Here is a 15,567-nt window from a genome sequence, read left to right as displayed (position 1 = left end):
AGCAGCATGAGGAAACACTGAAAATTACTAACACCCCCCCCCCCCCCCGTTTGCTGATGGAAGCCTTACAGTCAGTTGAACAGCACTGTTGGATACAACCAAAATGAGAAATCTAGTAGTGGTTTCTGTGTTCTCTCATATTCCTTCATTTCTTCTAAGGGTCTGTGCACTGTTGCATTCTGAGGCTTTAATGTGGTAGACTTTTTTTCTTCTAGAAAAACATGCAGATTTTCATGATTTAGTTCCATTTCTCAAAGGACTGTACTCCCACAAATTGAGAGGGAAACGCACTAATAATTAACTGACAAGATTATCACAACATTAATATTACTCGTAGCAATTACTGGAAGTGCTACATGGTTTATATAAGAGTTTGCACACTTGGATCTAGTAGCAATAATATATTGGCATTATTTTTTGTATGTAGTGTTACATAAACCTCCAGGAAGATTTAGCCCCATCTGCATCAGGGTGTATGAATGCAAAAAGATGCTATATGGGTGGTTAATCCCATATCTAGCATCCTGGACTGTGCACAATGTGATATGTGCTGAATTAGATCTATAAGTAATGGGTGACGTCAATTTTAATAGTTCTAATTGTCCCTATAGAGTGAATGTCAGAATATAGTTTTAATATTACATAACTTTTGTCAGTATCACATATCTTCTCTTTTGGCTTAATGTTGATGGCGGCAAACAAATGTCTGTGATCTTTTTAATTATTAGCAAACCAGTCAGCATGCCGTCTCCAGTCTCTCCGAAGTTGTCTCCGGGAAATTCAGGAAATTACTCTTCAGGGTCAACCAACCCTTCAGGGAGCACATCTTCAGTTACTATTCCACAACGGATACACCAGATGGCAGCCAGCTATGTCCAGGTTACATCCAATTTTCTGTATGCCACTGAAATTTGGGACCAAGCTGATCAGCTTGCTAGAGAGCAAAAGGGTAAGACTTGGCTGCATTAATCTACCATCAGGTCTAGTCACATAGACCATGACATTTAAAGTTTTTTTAAAATCGGTACTTACATTATTGCTGGTACTGGTTCACTTAAGACTGTAAAATGTCTGTACTTTCGTTGGTACATTCCATGACCTCAAGAGACCTGTGCCTCTCCCCAGCCCTTGCCCATACACTTTAAAACGGGGGGGGGGGGAAAGGAGGAGGAAAATTAAATAACTAAAACCAGTAACACTGAGCCCCTAAGAAGCCATCCTCAGGCATTTTCTGGAGCACTTGAGCTGCAAAATGGGGGCTGGTGCCAGAGTCAGGATTCATCCCCAAGCGTGCAAGCTGCTCTTCAGATGCACAAAGATCAGAAGTGGGTTTTAAGCTCATTCAGTAGAACACACTTGGAAACCCTCCCACAAGCAGGAACCCAGTCAGATCACAGGGAGCGTTTCCAAGCTCATTCAGTTGAAACCCTCTTCAGACCCTCACTTGTCTGGAGGACCAGCCTGTAAGGCCAGTGGATGTTAGGAGACAGCTCCAGCCCCATTGTTACAGCGCATGCAGTGGCTCCCCATTCGTAGAATGCTCTCCCCGGGGAGTTCTACAGCGCCTTCATTATATATATATTAGACACCAGGTAAAAACGTTCCGCTTCAACCAGGCCTTTGGCTGATTAATATTCTATGGCCTTTTAAATATGTTTGTGGGAGGTGGGTTTATTGTTTTGTATTCTAACATTTTATTTGTGCTTTTATCCTGTATTTTTATCTTGTGAACTGTCCTGAGATCTTCAATTGAAAGGGTGTGGGTGTGTGGGTGTGTGGGTGTGTGCGCGCATGCACACACACACACCAATTTTTCCCTATATAGGTATGTGAAATGTTCTGAGGCTTAGAGAAAATTGATCAATATTAAAGTGTATTGTTTGACTGTTATATGAAACTTTGAGCACTTTGTTCTATCTAAAGTACTCTAAGATCCCACTCTGTGAACACTTATTATACAAACCTTCAGTTATCTGTACTTGAAAGATTTCTACCCTACTATCACTAAATAAACATCTGATTCAGATGCCCCAACATACAAATCAGTTAGCAGTTGCTCAGAGCCCGGAAAGGTTCTTTGACTGAGCATGATCCCTGCATGAGTAGTTAAGAGAGTCAGAGAATCAAAGTTCCCATTCCTTGCTTTTTTATTTTGTTTAGCATTGCAGTCAGAAAAAATACAATTTTAATGTGCATTTTCCATCGTTTTAATCTTGGGGAATATGTTGCATAAAGGTGTATGTCAATCTGGTTGCTTCTTCTTTTCTGCAGAATTCTTTGCTGAACTGGATAAAGTGATGGGCCCTCTGATCTTTAATGCAAGTGTCATGACAGACCTAGTACGTTACACCAGACAGGGACTGCATTGGTTGCGTTTGGATGCCAAGTGATAACTGGACTGAAGAAATCTAAAGCATAGAAGATACTTTTCTTGCTGCCTCTGATTTTTTTTCAACACTGTGTCATAAAAAAATAAGGAAGACTGCCATAATGGTGGACACTGAGATTAAGGAATGCTTTCATGTGTCTCCCAGCATCATGTGTTTGAGAACCTCCCAACCATCATGTTAATGAACTTTTTCAGTTGTTCCATTTTTAAGGTATTTAAAAAATAGTTTAAACTCTGCAACGTTTTAATGTAAGATGGATTCATTGAGCTGCAATTGGATTGGAATTCTAGTAATTATGCCTAACAAATCTGTTTTAAAACATATTTATTTTAATTTGTTTTTGAAAGCTCTATTTTTGGGCTTTTTTAAGATTTAGCAATTTTTCCTATAAATTTTACCTGATCAAGTACTTAGTGAAGATAAAATGTAGACACTTTATTTAAGTATTTTGTGAGCTTTGTTATTCTGTAATGTCTTGTGGTGGTAGAGCTTGTAAGAGAAAGTCAGGGTTGATAGATTCTAAAGTGTAGGGACATATTTTCATGAATATCTCAGTTAAACCCCTAAATGACAGCCACAGGTTTATTATTGTACTAAGTTCCAAGGATGTTGTTCTATACATTAAGCCATTTTATTTAAGTGAGATGTAAAAAAAAAATATCTCTATGGACACTTAGCTTCAAAACACATGTCTTAACACTAATAATATGAAAACCTTCCAGGAAGTTGCATTTAATGCAATATCAAAGTGATGTGGGTCTCACAATTGAGCTTCAGTCTGCAGGTGTAGACCAGAAATGGTTTCAAATGGACAATCTTGCGCTTTGGTGCAGCCTCTGTTTCCTTGCTTGTCTTTATTAGACACTGAAGCCACTAACTCACTCCTGCATGGAAGTGATGCTTGTCCATTTCCAGTGGTAAATCAGAAAATGTGAGCAGTAACTAAACACCCTTGGGTTTCTCATGGTTAGGTGTACACAGTTGGCAACATGGGGTTGAGAGTAGACCTATGATTACAGGGACATTTTAAACTGTTGATTTAAAACAGTTGATTTAAAACCTTGATTTTACCCCATTTTATGACACCTTCCTTAATGTTAAGTGTTTGTGATGGGAACAGAATCTTTAATTTTCAAGGAAATAACTGTGATCAGCAAAAATCATGCGTGGAATTCTAAGTGACTGCTTTAAGGTTACTAACCAGAGCACCTTTCCATAGGAGGTGCCTGCCTGACGTAAAGAATACTGCTTAGCATCCCTAACATGTCTGGTGTGCCTTATGCCTTTTTAGACGAAGATTTTGAATACTGTTTACAAGAGGTTTTACACTTAGGACCTGGTATACTGTATCCAGTTGGTCTCCTGCAGTACTTTGGTAAAATTCCACTTCCTTTTCCTGATAACTAGTGGCTGTCATTTGTTGAGAATACACACATTGGTTGTTCGTTAGAGTCAAACTCTGAACCCCTCTCAGTGTGGGGTTGTGGAATGCTGCTTTACCTGCCCTTGTCCCTGAACCCTACCCCAGATGTAAATGTGCATGTTCAAGAAAATGATTGCACTAAATTTATGTCTAGCTGTATAGCTATGTGCCAAAATGATGGCGAACGTTGAAAGAAGGAATAGAATTCTACATTGATTAGTACTGCAGTGTGTCCTTGGGACGTTGAGAAACTTCATAAATTATAGTCACTAAACTATAGCTTGCATAGTCAACGGAGCCTTGTGTTCGGATGTTTTGTACTTCAAGGAATGCACAGGTTCTCTTACCTTGATACTTTGAATTGTTTCCGATGAAATCAACTATCCCTTGGTTCTGTATTCACAATCATTAATGCTGTTTACTGTTGCACTCTTATCCACAAGAATGCATTGTAAGAGTGGAGGGAAAAATACGAAGTCGCACCCATGCATAGAAAAGATGATAAATCAAACAAAATTTGAGAAAATGATGCAGCCTAGGATGATTTACTGTGGGCAAACTGAATTTCAGTTAAGCAGTAATGGGTGATGATGTATTAAATGGCTACATATTCTTTTGGTGTCGCTGTTTGGCCAGTGCAAATACAACTGCTGTCATATGGAACCTTATTTAAACCGCTTCCTTGGCAAGCAGTTTATTGTGTATGTGCCCGGCACACAGACTAAGAGAGTTTCAGATTATTTTTTTAAAAAGAAATGGTTTCTGTGGTCCATTTCATGTGAGCTGCTTGTGTAGAGGTACCAGTCTCATGAAGCAGTTTTAAAGCAGGCGCGTTTTCATGTGCTTTGGTCCCAAGAGGTACAGCACAGATGCTAACTCAGATCCAATGGGTAGGTTTTTCCTTAACATTCAGAAGTGCCTGGCACACTTATCATACCGAAGCCTCTACACTGTTAGCAGGAGTTGGATTACAAGCTCACTTGCTGTGTCGTGCTGCAGTGATCAGCGGGGTGATTTGGCTTGGTTTTGTACCCAGTTACCATAACTGCCAGTGGGAAAATCTCTCTCGTTTTTTTAAAAAAACATTGTTTTCAGAAGTAGAATACTCTATATCAGATTGGATTTTTTTAAAAGAAGCTTCTTCAGATGAATCCTAGACATTTGTATGTTTAATAATTTAGCAAGGCCTCTGTAGTTTTAAATGTATACCTAAGCTAGCAAGCATTATCTTTTGTAATATATGCCTCCCAGAGGTGTTATTTGTATTTCCTAAATATGCGCAGTTATTTTCCTTCATGAATGCAAACTGTTTAGCAGTTTCCAACCAGTTAAATTAGGAGTAGACAAAATTTCAAAAGGCCATCAAACTTGGAATTCCTTTGTCTCTGAAGTGCATGAGTAATTTGCCAAAGTTAATTGTTAAATGCAAACACATCATGAGCTTTTCCTTCTCTTCTCAAAGAGCAAAAGCAAGCTTAACATCTGCCCTTAAGATGCATTATGTGTATATTTTGAGCACTGGCATTGTGCTGTTGTCTTTGTGTGGAAACTCTGGAATAAGGGGTTCTATGGTTGTGTATTTACACATATCAATGTTGCTGTGTATCCCAGTGATGAGCCTTTTAGAACTGCTTAATAGTCGGACTAGGCTTGCTCAGGTGTTCAAGTAATTCTGAATTTTCTCTCAAAAGTTGCAGGGTCATAGGAGAGCAATTCATGAATGGTGGCACGAGATCCACCAGTGGAATTCTTTAGGTGTTTCACCAGCCTGCTGGCAGTGAGTGGGTGAGACACTGTAGCATTAGAAGCTACAAACGTTTCACTTCATCAGTCGATTCTGACTAGCACGTCCCCAAACTATAGATCCATTCTCATGGCAGATCCCCTTAATAAAATGCCTAGGAAACACTGACCTTGTTGACACTTAGCTACTTCATTTTGTATCTTAAATGAACATTCAGGGTACCAGACTAAGATGACCCAGCGTGTTCAGTTCAATATGATTTAAATCTCTTGGCTGTAAAGCAGAGCAAGTGGCTCTTGACCTTTGACAGCAGTATGCAATTTGTAATATACATGTTTCTAATACATATATCTACATACATATATAAATGAATGAACTCAAGTCTGTCCAAAGTTTGTTATACTTGTGTTAGGTTATAGTACAGCTGACTATATCAATATATTTATTGAGTGCTGAGCCATCCTCGTTTTGGTGATGGTGATAAACTTTGCATATTATGCTGGAGTGCTATCAGTTTCTTTTAGATTATTGAAGCTTGATTGCTGTGATTTTTATACACGAGAAACCCTGTAGTGTGTGTTATAAGCAGCCACAGCAGGTAGGGAGTCTGGATATAATGGAGGGATTGCCAAAGGCAAGTAAGACATAGCTGTAGGCAGATAACCACGAAGCTTGCCAAATCTGGCAAATATCGGGAAAGACTACTTTTGCTATATATAGTAACATTTCCCTGCACTGTAAACTTTGCAGTATTTTTTATTAAGGGGGTTTCGATGGACCTGAGCAAATCAAGTCTGAATACATTTTACCCATACAAGAAGTAAGCAACAACCAGACCACATGGCAGAGTCCAGAATGGCAAATATTTCATAAATATTTGCGTCAAGGACAGAATGACGTTAAATTGAGTGGAAATCAGTATTGTGGGAAGTTTGGGTTTTTGGTAGCTAAGTTAATGTTGGAGATCTTTCAACAGAGTGTAGCCAAAGCTTTTACTAGTGTGCTCCCCCTTTCCCCCAAGACCTAGAAAATGCAGGTTAACTGTACAGAGTATGAGAAATCAGTTTCATTATTTTGGGTGGGTACTGGGGTGCTTACTGCATTTTAAAAATAGCAGTTATGGGAAATGGGTTGATTGTAACATTCTCACTGGAGTCAAGACTTTTGTAGAAACCCGAGTGTTTTTACAAAAATGGCTTTTCCCGATTCATCGAGGCTTTAGGCAAACTCAGCCGAAGACCTTTTGTTGCTTCCCGCTCAGATTAATTGTCAAAGTGGATCTAATTTTGGCTTGTCTTCCCAATTCCATGTGTAGATGCATTGACCACACATTTGTTTCTGGTAATGTAACTGAACAGAACTGGTGCTGGCAAATTGGGCTCAGACGTTTTCCTTCTCCTAGTTCATAGATCACATCAGTATTGGCAGCCAACATTCCAAGATGGTTGCACTAAAATAACATAGAATTTGGCTTCATGAGCCAGGCCAAAAGCCTCTGCAAGCACAGTTGCTGGCATATGTATCTGGTTCCATTTTTAAATGGTTTTAAGAAGTTTTGTATATGGAGGATAAAGTGCTTATATATTTATTAAAGATCCTTTATCATATTTGAAATTACTTGGTAAAGGTGGCTTTTCTTTTCCTTTTGGGGGCAAATGTGTTGGGAGGGGGAAGTTGTTTTTAACCTTTGGCTTATCAATTAAAAAATATTTTAAAAATCCCTTCTTGAGCATGCAGCTTGGTACTGAACACGATTGGCAGGATGGCTCTCTGTTGTATGCTTTGTACATGACATGTCCATGTCTTATACATTTTGTTACTTATCAATGTATTAGTCATCTGTTTTCAACCAAAACTAAACTTTAAAAACAAAACTGTGATTCCCCCCCCCCCCTTTACTTTGCAATATATTTGAAATTTCAAAAGGGTACTTTGGGGCTCCAAATTAGGATTTCTAAGTCAGTATGTGCATTTCACGTATGTTAATGGTGAGCAAAGTATTATATACTAACTAGATTTCCCCCCCACATCTGTATAGTATATCTATGTATTTTGTGGTATTGAGATTATAGAAAGTTTAGTGTCTGAAATATGCGTTTAATGTGTATTTTTAAACAAATTTATGGCAATTAAATATTTGGAGAAAAGGGTATCACATTTCAATTTGTAAAGATCTTTTTAACTACTGTGTCATTAAAATGCTTTGTACAATGCAAAACTGTAACTGGAGAAACTAAGTTTAATAAATATCAAATAGATTTTCTGTATTAAACTTTATAAGCACTGTGCTTGAATTAATCCTTTTGTATGGGTCTTTCTACAAGAGCATTACACATTGGTTCAGAAAGAATTGTTCTGTTTGAGGATGAGTGGGCAGAGTGGTATGCTGCTCCCATATGTTCCAAGTGGGGAAAACTCTTATGTTTTCAATATGCACATAATTACCAATTCCTTACTATTAAGCCAGTTACATCATTCCCCACCACACAATTAAAGTTTGAAAGGCAAACATTGGAAAAGAGATGGCATCAATTGTGGTACTGAGGTGCTTATAGCTCTTATGCTTTTTTTGATTTACCAGTGTTGAATAATTGCTTGAGGATTTAATGGGGGGAAACCTATATCATTCCCATAGGCGCCGACTCCATGGGGCCTGAGGGGGCTCGAGCCCCCTCAAAAATTCGTTTGGGGGGGCTCAGCCCCCCCAATAATCTCGGGCGCCCCTCCAGCAGAGCGCCGCCGCCGATCGCGCGGCTCTGCTCCTCGGCTCAGCCTCCCTCTCGCCTTGCCCTTTCTTTCTCTCTCCCTCTCCCCCCTTTCTCTCTCTCTCTCTCTCACACACACACCACAGGGAAAGGCGAGTGCTGGGAGGTGGGGGGGGGAAGCGGGGGGTGAGGGGAGAGGCGGCAGCAGCAGCGGGGAGTAAGGGGGAGAATAGCGATATAAAATCAATTGCGGCTGGAGGGTGAGCGAGAGTTTCAGCTGGGCTGTAGGGCGGGCGGTGAGGGGGGGAGAGTGTGAATCTGTGGGGAAGGCGAGAAGGAAGGAGGGAGGGATGGGGTGAGATTGAGAGAGGGGGAGGGAGGAGGGGTGGGGGAATGAAGGAACGAAGGGTTGGAGGAAAGGAAAGGAATGAATGAAACAGGAAGCAATGAGAAGAAAGGAAGGAAGGGAAGGAAAGGAAAGGGTTGGAGCAAAGAAAGGAAGAAAGGAAGGAAAAAAGAAGGGAGGGAGGGAGGGTGAGATTGAGGGAGGGGGTAGAAAAGGAAGGAAGGAAGGAAGGAAAGGGGGAAAGGAAGAAAATAAGAAGCAATGAGAGGAAGGAAGGAAGGAAGGAAGGAAGGAAGGAAGGAAGGAAGGAAGGAAGGAAGGAAGGAAAGAAAGAAAGAAAATGAATGAAATAAGAAGCAATTAGACGAAGGAAGGAAGGAAGGAAGGAAAAAGCAGGGAAGGGTTGCAGGAAAGGAAAGAAAGGAATGAAATAGGAAGGGAGGAAGGAAGGAGCATCGAAGGGTTGGAGGAAAGGAAGAAAATGAATGAAATAAGAAGGAATGAGACGAAGGAAGGAAGGAAAGAAAGAAAGAAAGAGGGGAGCAGTGGAAAGAGGGAGGAAAAAAAAACAGGAAGGAAGGAAGGAGTACTTAGGCTATGTCTCTTGGGACAGGTTAGCTGAGCTCCTGAGCAAGCTCCCCGTGCCCCGCCTGCCCTCTTCGCCCCTCGGCCCCGTCTGCCTCCGCCCCCGACTGTATCAGGACCCCCGCCTCCTCCCCACCTGCTCCCTCGCCAGCCAGCCAGCCGCGCGCCCTAGCCGGAGAGCCCCGGCCGTCCCCGTCGCGCAATCGGCTGGATCTCCCTTCAGCAGGCCGTGCTCACAACTCAGCCCAGGGACCCCCCAGCAGCAGATCTCCGGCCCAGCTGAAGAATCCGGCAACAAGCCCCCTCCTCCCCAATCGCTCCTCCGAAATACGCTCCAAAACCCCCCAGATAGGCCGCCGGCCGCCAAGTCTCGTGGCGCCCTGAGCGAGGGTCTCTCCCCAACACCGCCACCTCGAACTGCGTTCTCCCGGCTACCCGAGCGAACCAGCAGCAGGACCCCGGTATGGGCCCCCCCAATATTTTTTATAAGTCGGCGCCCCTGATCATTCCCTTAGCTCCTGTAGAATGGTAAAGGTCCATAGTTGCAGCTTTGCTCAGAGTACTTCCAGGGTATCTTCCCAGACTGGCTTTCCCTTTTAGCTGGCATATAAGGCACATAGCAAAGTGTGTTTGCTTAACAGCTATTTAATGTCTTGCATAGAAAAACATGATAAACAGTACAAAAAATAAGATCGGTTTAAACTACTTTAGCTTCCTCTAAAAGACTGATGATGGAAAGATGTAGCCTAAATTAAAATGTGCTTCTGACACATTGAAGTCCTTTGTAGCTGTCCATACAACAGAAGCTTTCATTGAAAATCTTTAACCACATGATCTCAGGAGAGGTGATCATAAATAAACAGGGAGGAGCATTATCCAAAGCAGCAGCAGTTTCTTCACCTTAGTGAACAATCACTCCTGCGATACTCTTATAGAACAGTGTTTGTTTCTGAAAAAGAAAAAAAGCAATATACAGAGAGGAATTAATATACTTTAATACAGCTCTGTAATATGAAAGCAAAGTTAAATGTGATGGTTTTTATTTTTAAAAAACTGATCGGTGTCTGGTATTCGGCTTAAGGGGGAGAGCAAATTGTGTCACCAGCAAACATTTCATTAGCACAGAGTAATTTTGTTTTTAGAACAGCACGCCAAAAATAATTTTTTTCTTTTAGTTTTTGGTGCTCAGTTGATGTATATTTTCAGAGAATAGTCTAATGACTAGCATAAATATAAATAGCTTTATTGATTAGTCTGTGTTTTACTGTCTTGTTCCTAAACTATTTTCACAGTTGACATCTCTATGGTAATTCATCTGGCAATATTTAAAATGTTCCTGATAATCTAGACTGTATTAAAGGCTCAGTGTAGTTTAAAGTTTATTCATTTTAAAATGGGACCATCTAGATTTGCAATTCCTATCATTCTGGATTTATATATATATATATATATATATATATATATATATATGCAGGTTTTGGTGTCTTCGGGTGTCTTCCCGTGTAAGAGTTGGGGTGTCTAGGCGACGTTTCGACGAGGTCTCACTCGTCATCTTCAGGCTGGTGCTTTCGGCTTCTTGTTACTAGAACAGAGCTCTGTTCTAGTAACAAGAAGCCAAAAGCACCAGCTCTGTTCTAGTAACAAGAAGCCGAAAGCACCAGCCTGAAGATGACGAGTGAGACCTCGTCGAAACGTCGCCTAGACACCCCAACTCTTACACGGGAAGACACCCGAAGACACCAAAACCTGCATTCCTGTACCCGTGAAAATCTACGAAAGCATATATATATATATATATATATATATATATATATATATATATATATATATATATATTTGCTTTCGTAGATTTTCACGGGTACAGGAATGCAGGTTTTGGTGTCTTCGGGTATCTTCCCGTGTAAGAGTTGGGGTGTCTAGGCGACGTTTCGACGAGGTCTCACTCGTCATCTTCAGGCTGGTGCTTTCGGCTTCTTGTTACTAGAACAGAGCAGGATCTCAGTGTTTGAGTTCCTATAAATACTGTTGAGGGGGTGTGGTGTATAGCCTCCAACGTTCTGGGCATAGAGGAAGTTCCCAGGTTATTGTGCCTTTTCTTCTTTTGTTCATTAATTACTTGAGGGATATCTTGAGTGATATCACTCAAGAAATCACTCAAGATATCCCTCAAGTAATTAATGAACAAAAGAAGAAAAGGCACAATAACCTGGGAACTTCCTCTCTGCCCAGAACGTTGGAGGCTATACACCACACCCCCTCAACAGTATTTATAGGAACTCAAACACTGAGATCCTGCTCTGTTCTAGTAACAAGAAGCCGAAAGCACCAGCCTGAAGATGACGAGTGAGACCTCGTCGAAACGTCGCCTAGACACCCCAACTCTTACACGGGAAGATACCCGAAGACACCAAAACCTGCATATATATATATATATATATATATATATATATATATATATATATATATATATTGCAGGATTTGGAAGCTCGAAGAGTCACGTATGTTCCTCATTTCTGTTCAGGATGACTCAGATGGCTGCCCCTGGCATGGGATTCATTTCAAGGAGTGAGATAGAAATTACCTGCATAGTCTTGTGGCACATTCACTGTTATCCCTGCATGCTGCTCCAAGTGGTCTTGAGATCCCTCTCCAGAAGGGTGTCATTCTCTTTGGTCTTAATAGCTGAGAGTTTTGTGGATGCAGAGAGGCACAGTGTGTCTGAAACAGAATTGTAGGCAGCTGTTAGATATTTTGTTGAGGTCCATTTAGCTATTTAGCCCTTCTGATTCTCTGCAGAATTTGACTGAAGTCTGACATTTCTATATGGAAGCTATTGTTTATTGCTGTTTCTGCACAACCATTCTCCAGACCAGTAGGAATTTCAAAACCTAACACTTCATACATCCAAAAATACACAACTCACTGGAGTCCCTAAGTACACCGTTTTACTTTATCTCCAGTACAAGTTACATTCATTTCTATGGGACAAAAATAGAGGGGACTCTGTTGCAGTAAAGGCAAAACAGGCCTTTGCCTGGCCTAGTTAACACACACAACCTGTGTGGCAGCACAACATGTCTGCTCCAAAGTCCTTGCAATAGCCAAACCCTCCTTCCAAACCGACATGGCATAATGATGAGCGGAATGCTAATAACAGCTAGCTGTCTTGATACGGCTGGTAATACTGGTCTCTGTTAACTTGGCATAGCCAAGCATAAAGACACCTGAAATGCATGCCATGCAAATAAGCTAGCATCTCCCTCCACTTTGGAATTGAAATACCCGAAGTGTTCTCACCTGAGACAGCAGGACTGAACAAGCGAAGATGACTGCCACAACTTTCAAACACTGCAACATCTTTGGATAGCTGTCCTATGACAATCTGTTTCCCAAATGATGTTAAGTCTCTTTCAGACATACTTGTCCAGCTGTTCTGCTTGGACTTTTATAGATGCAAATTGGCATTGCATCAGCTTATTAAAGGAGCAAAGATCACCCCGAGAGGCAAAGGGATTTCATAAGTTAATGTCTACTAAACTGATAGTCCAAGGTCTGTCCTGGAGGCTAAATATATTTACTTTTCCAGCACTTGTACTTTGATCGATGTATCAAACATGCCAACAGCTCCTTTTTTTAAACCTAGATCTCATCCAATGTTTCACGGTGTGCCTGCAAAAGGGTCAATGGTCAGAGCAGAAAGCTTTTTTTACACAGAGTTTCTTGGAGTTAATTGAAAAGAAGTGGGGTGATGGTAAGAGAGAGAGGATTCAAGCAATTTGGTTTTACCAGAGGGTGGTGTCTTTTTGCAGGCTCTGGATGCCCATCCCAAGGGCTAAGGTCCTTTAAAAAAATATGAATATTTTTTTATTTGATTTTCAAAAATATAAACCTACAATGCCTGAATATGGAATAACTTCTGAATATGCAGCAACACACTGCAACAAACCTCTTCTAGCAGAGCATCTAGAGCAGGGTTTTCCAAACTTGGGTCTCCAGCTGTTTTGGGATTACAGTTCTTATCATCGCTGACCACTGGTCCTGCTAGCTATGATGGGATGATGGGAGTTGTAGCCCAAAAACAACTGGAGACCCAAGGTTGGGAAACCTTAACCTAGAGGCATAGCACAGTGGTGAAGGGAATGAATCCCTGGTTGGAAATCTCCAGCCATTAACTCATTAGAAGTACCCCAAGACAAGCCATTGTCTCTCATCTCAGCCCCCTCTCTCTGCCTGGAAAATGGAGATAAGATCAAACTGCCTTATCTGCTAGAGCTGCAAAACCTGGAATCATTGCATTTGTGGCAAGGCCCTTCCTTGCAGCCCTGATTCTTCCCCGCAAATCAATTTTCCAGACCAGGCAGTGGGAGTGTGCAGAGTCAAGTACAGATGAAGGGCTCTTCCATCACCACCACCTTTTTAGTACCCCACCAAAGACTTTTCAGTAAGCTTAGCTGTCATGGAATAAGAGGTCCTCTTGTGGATCAGGTATTGGTGAAGTAACAAGAAGCAGAGAGTAGGAATAAACGGGCAGTTCCCCAGTGGAGGGATGTAGACAGCAGAGTCCCCCAATTATCAGTTTTGAGGCCTGTGCTTTTTATTTGTTCACAACTGATATGAAGTTAGTGAAGTAGTCAAGTTTGCTGATGATACTTAACTGTTCAAGGTGGGCTTTTTAAAGGGATTGTGAAGAGCTACAGAAGGATTTCTCCTGAATGAATTGACAGTAAAATGGCAAATGCGGTTCATTGTAAACAACTGTAAAGTGATGCATATCTGGGCAAAAAACCCTAATTGCATATATTGCACCCATATACATACTGCATATATGCTCATGGGGTCTCTCATACAATATATTTACTATGAATAAACAACAATATGTCTAACTTTACCCACCCAGGCGCTCCAAAAGATGCCAAAAAATGCCTAGCCACATTTTCAGTGGTTTGGGTGTAGTTAAGTTCCACTTAACTGCAAACGTTCACAAACATTTAATGTTTCACTTCCCCTATGGCCCCTGCCTCATCCCCCAAAATCACAAGCTCCGACTCCAGCATTGTGTCCACTCTGTTTCATGTGTTCTGTCCATGAGTTTCCAAGTATGGTTATTAATTAAATCTCTAGGAAGCTAATCTTGGCTTGTTTGAAAATACTGTAGATAGAAATAGTGCTGTCCCTTGGCAAATAGGACTCCCAAGTGCAACACACTGGCTGAACATTTTCAGGGAAGAAAACACAGCAAAGCTTTATTTGGTGTTGCTTTATCCAAACTATTCATCCAGACTTTCTAAATGAAGCTTTTTTAGCCACCACAGGTGGTGGTAGTGGATAGGTCTGTAGGATTTGTCTATTCAGGGTGAGGCAGGGGTGAGCAATGTCCCCCCAGTTTTCTTACTTTTTGAAAACTCACTCTCTGCTCCACAGTGCATACTGAAGCTTCTAAAGATTCATATGTGGCTCTTTAATTTTTGGTAACTTAGTTCTAACAAAGATAAACCGTTTTTGGGTCTCACTTGGGCTTGAGGGCTTGAACCCTCTTTCCGAAAGACAAGAATTCTGGTGAGAGTACACACACAGCAATTGTGTCAAGTGCAAAAGTACTGGGACAGTACCGCCTCCTGAATAGACAAGTGATGGTGAAACTGTATTAAGTTCAGGAAATTATACTTAGCAAGTTCTAAAAGAGTCCCTGTCAGTTTCAGTTCCTTATCTTTGAAATGGGATTGGTGGAAACCCAACAGGGCTGATTCAAGAAATAACCAAGATAAAAACTAAAAACAATGCTATTCCTGTAACTTGTTTTAACTGTTTTATAATACTGAATTTTAAGTTGCTATAGCCCACCCAGGGACCTGCTGGTAAAAGACAGGTAATAAATGTACTAATGATGTCAACAACATATGAAGGGAGGAAGACCTTTCATTGCCTACAGACAGCCACCCAATCTTAAACAACTCCTAACCCACAATAATACTACAACCAGACTTAACACGGACACTGGCACCAGAGCCTGCAATAAACCCAGATGCCAACTTTGCTGCCACATACACCCGGACAACACCATTACTGGCCCCAACAACATCACACATACCATCTCGGGACTATTTAATTGCTCATCGTCTAACATTGTGTATGCCATCAAATGCCAACAGTGTCCTTCAGCTCTCTATATTGGACAAACAGGCCAAACCTTACGCCAAAGAATAAACGGACATAAATCTGACATCAAGAATCACAAAACAGAGAAACCAGTAGGAGAACACTTCAATCTCCCAGGACATTCTATACAAGATCTCAAAGTAGCTGTTTTACTACAAAGGAAATTCAGAAATAGACTGGAAAGAGAAGCTGCTGAATTGCAACTCATTACCAAACTT

The 15,567-nt window shown here is 41.1% G+C and overlaps 2 protein-coding genes across 5 annotated transcripts in view; one reads left to right on the top strand and one right to left on the bottom strand.

Moving 5' to 3' along the window:
• The window catches only part of AFF4 (ALF transcription elongation factor 4), a gene marked incomplete at its 5' end in the record, with an annotated part of 51,205 nt that extends 43,350 nt beyond the window's left edge, over positions 1–7,855 (top strand). For all 4 annotated transcript variants that reach the window (XM_081185302.1, XM_081185304.1, XM_081185303.1 and 1 more), the window contains 2 exons: positions 729–949; positions 2,272–7,855. In XM_081185302.1, the coding sequence (XP_081041428.1) occupies positions 729–949; positions 2,272–2,390 (340 nt within the window). In that variant the 3' untranslated portion in view covers positions 2,391–7,855. The remainder of the gene's footprint in view (positions 1–728; positions 950–2,271) is intronic.
• A 1,967-nt stretch (positions 7,856–9,822) lies between these two features.
• LEAP2 (liver enriched antimicrobial peptide 2) lies at positions 9,823–12,650 on the bottom strand. The gene is made up of 3 exons (XM_081179977.1): positions 12,491–12,650; positions 11,775–11,911; positions 9,823–10,142 (listed from the first exon to the last, which is right to left on the bottom strand). The coding sequence occupies exons 1-3, from the start codon at positions 12,548–12,550 to the stop codon at positions 10,106–10,108; spliced, it is 234 nt and encodes a 77-aa protein (XP_081036103.1). The 5' UTR covers positions 12,551–12,650; the 3' UTR covers positions 9,823–10,105.
• Between the last annotated feature and the right edge of the window lie 2,917 nt (positions 12,651–15,567).

This window comes from Podarcis bocagei (assembly GCF_964188305.1).
Source record: "Podarcis bocagei genome assembly, chromosome: 2".
Classification (NCBI taxonomy): domain Eukaryota; kingdom Metazoa; phylum Chordata; class Lepidosauria; order Squamata; family Lacertidae; genus Podarcis; species Podarcis bocagei.
This window is presented reverse-complemented; position numbering and strand designations above follow the sequence as displayed.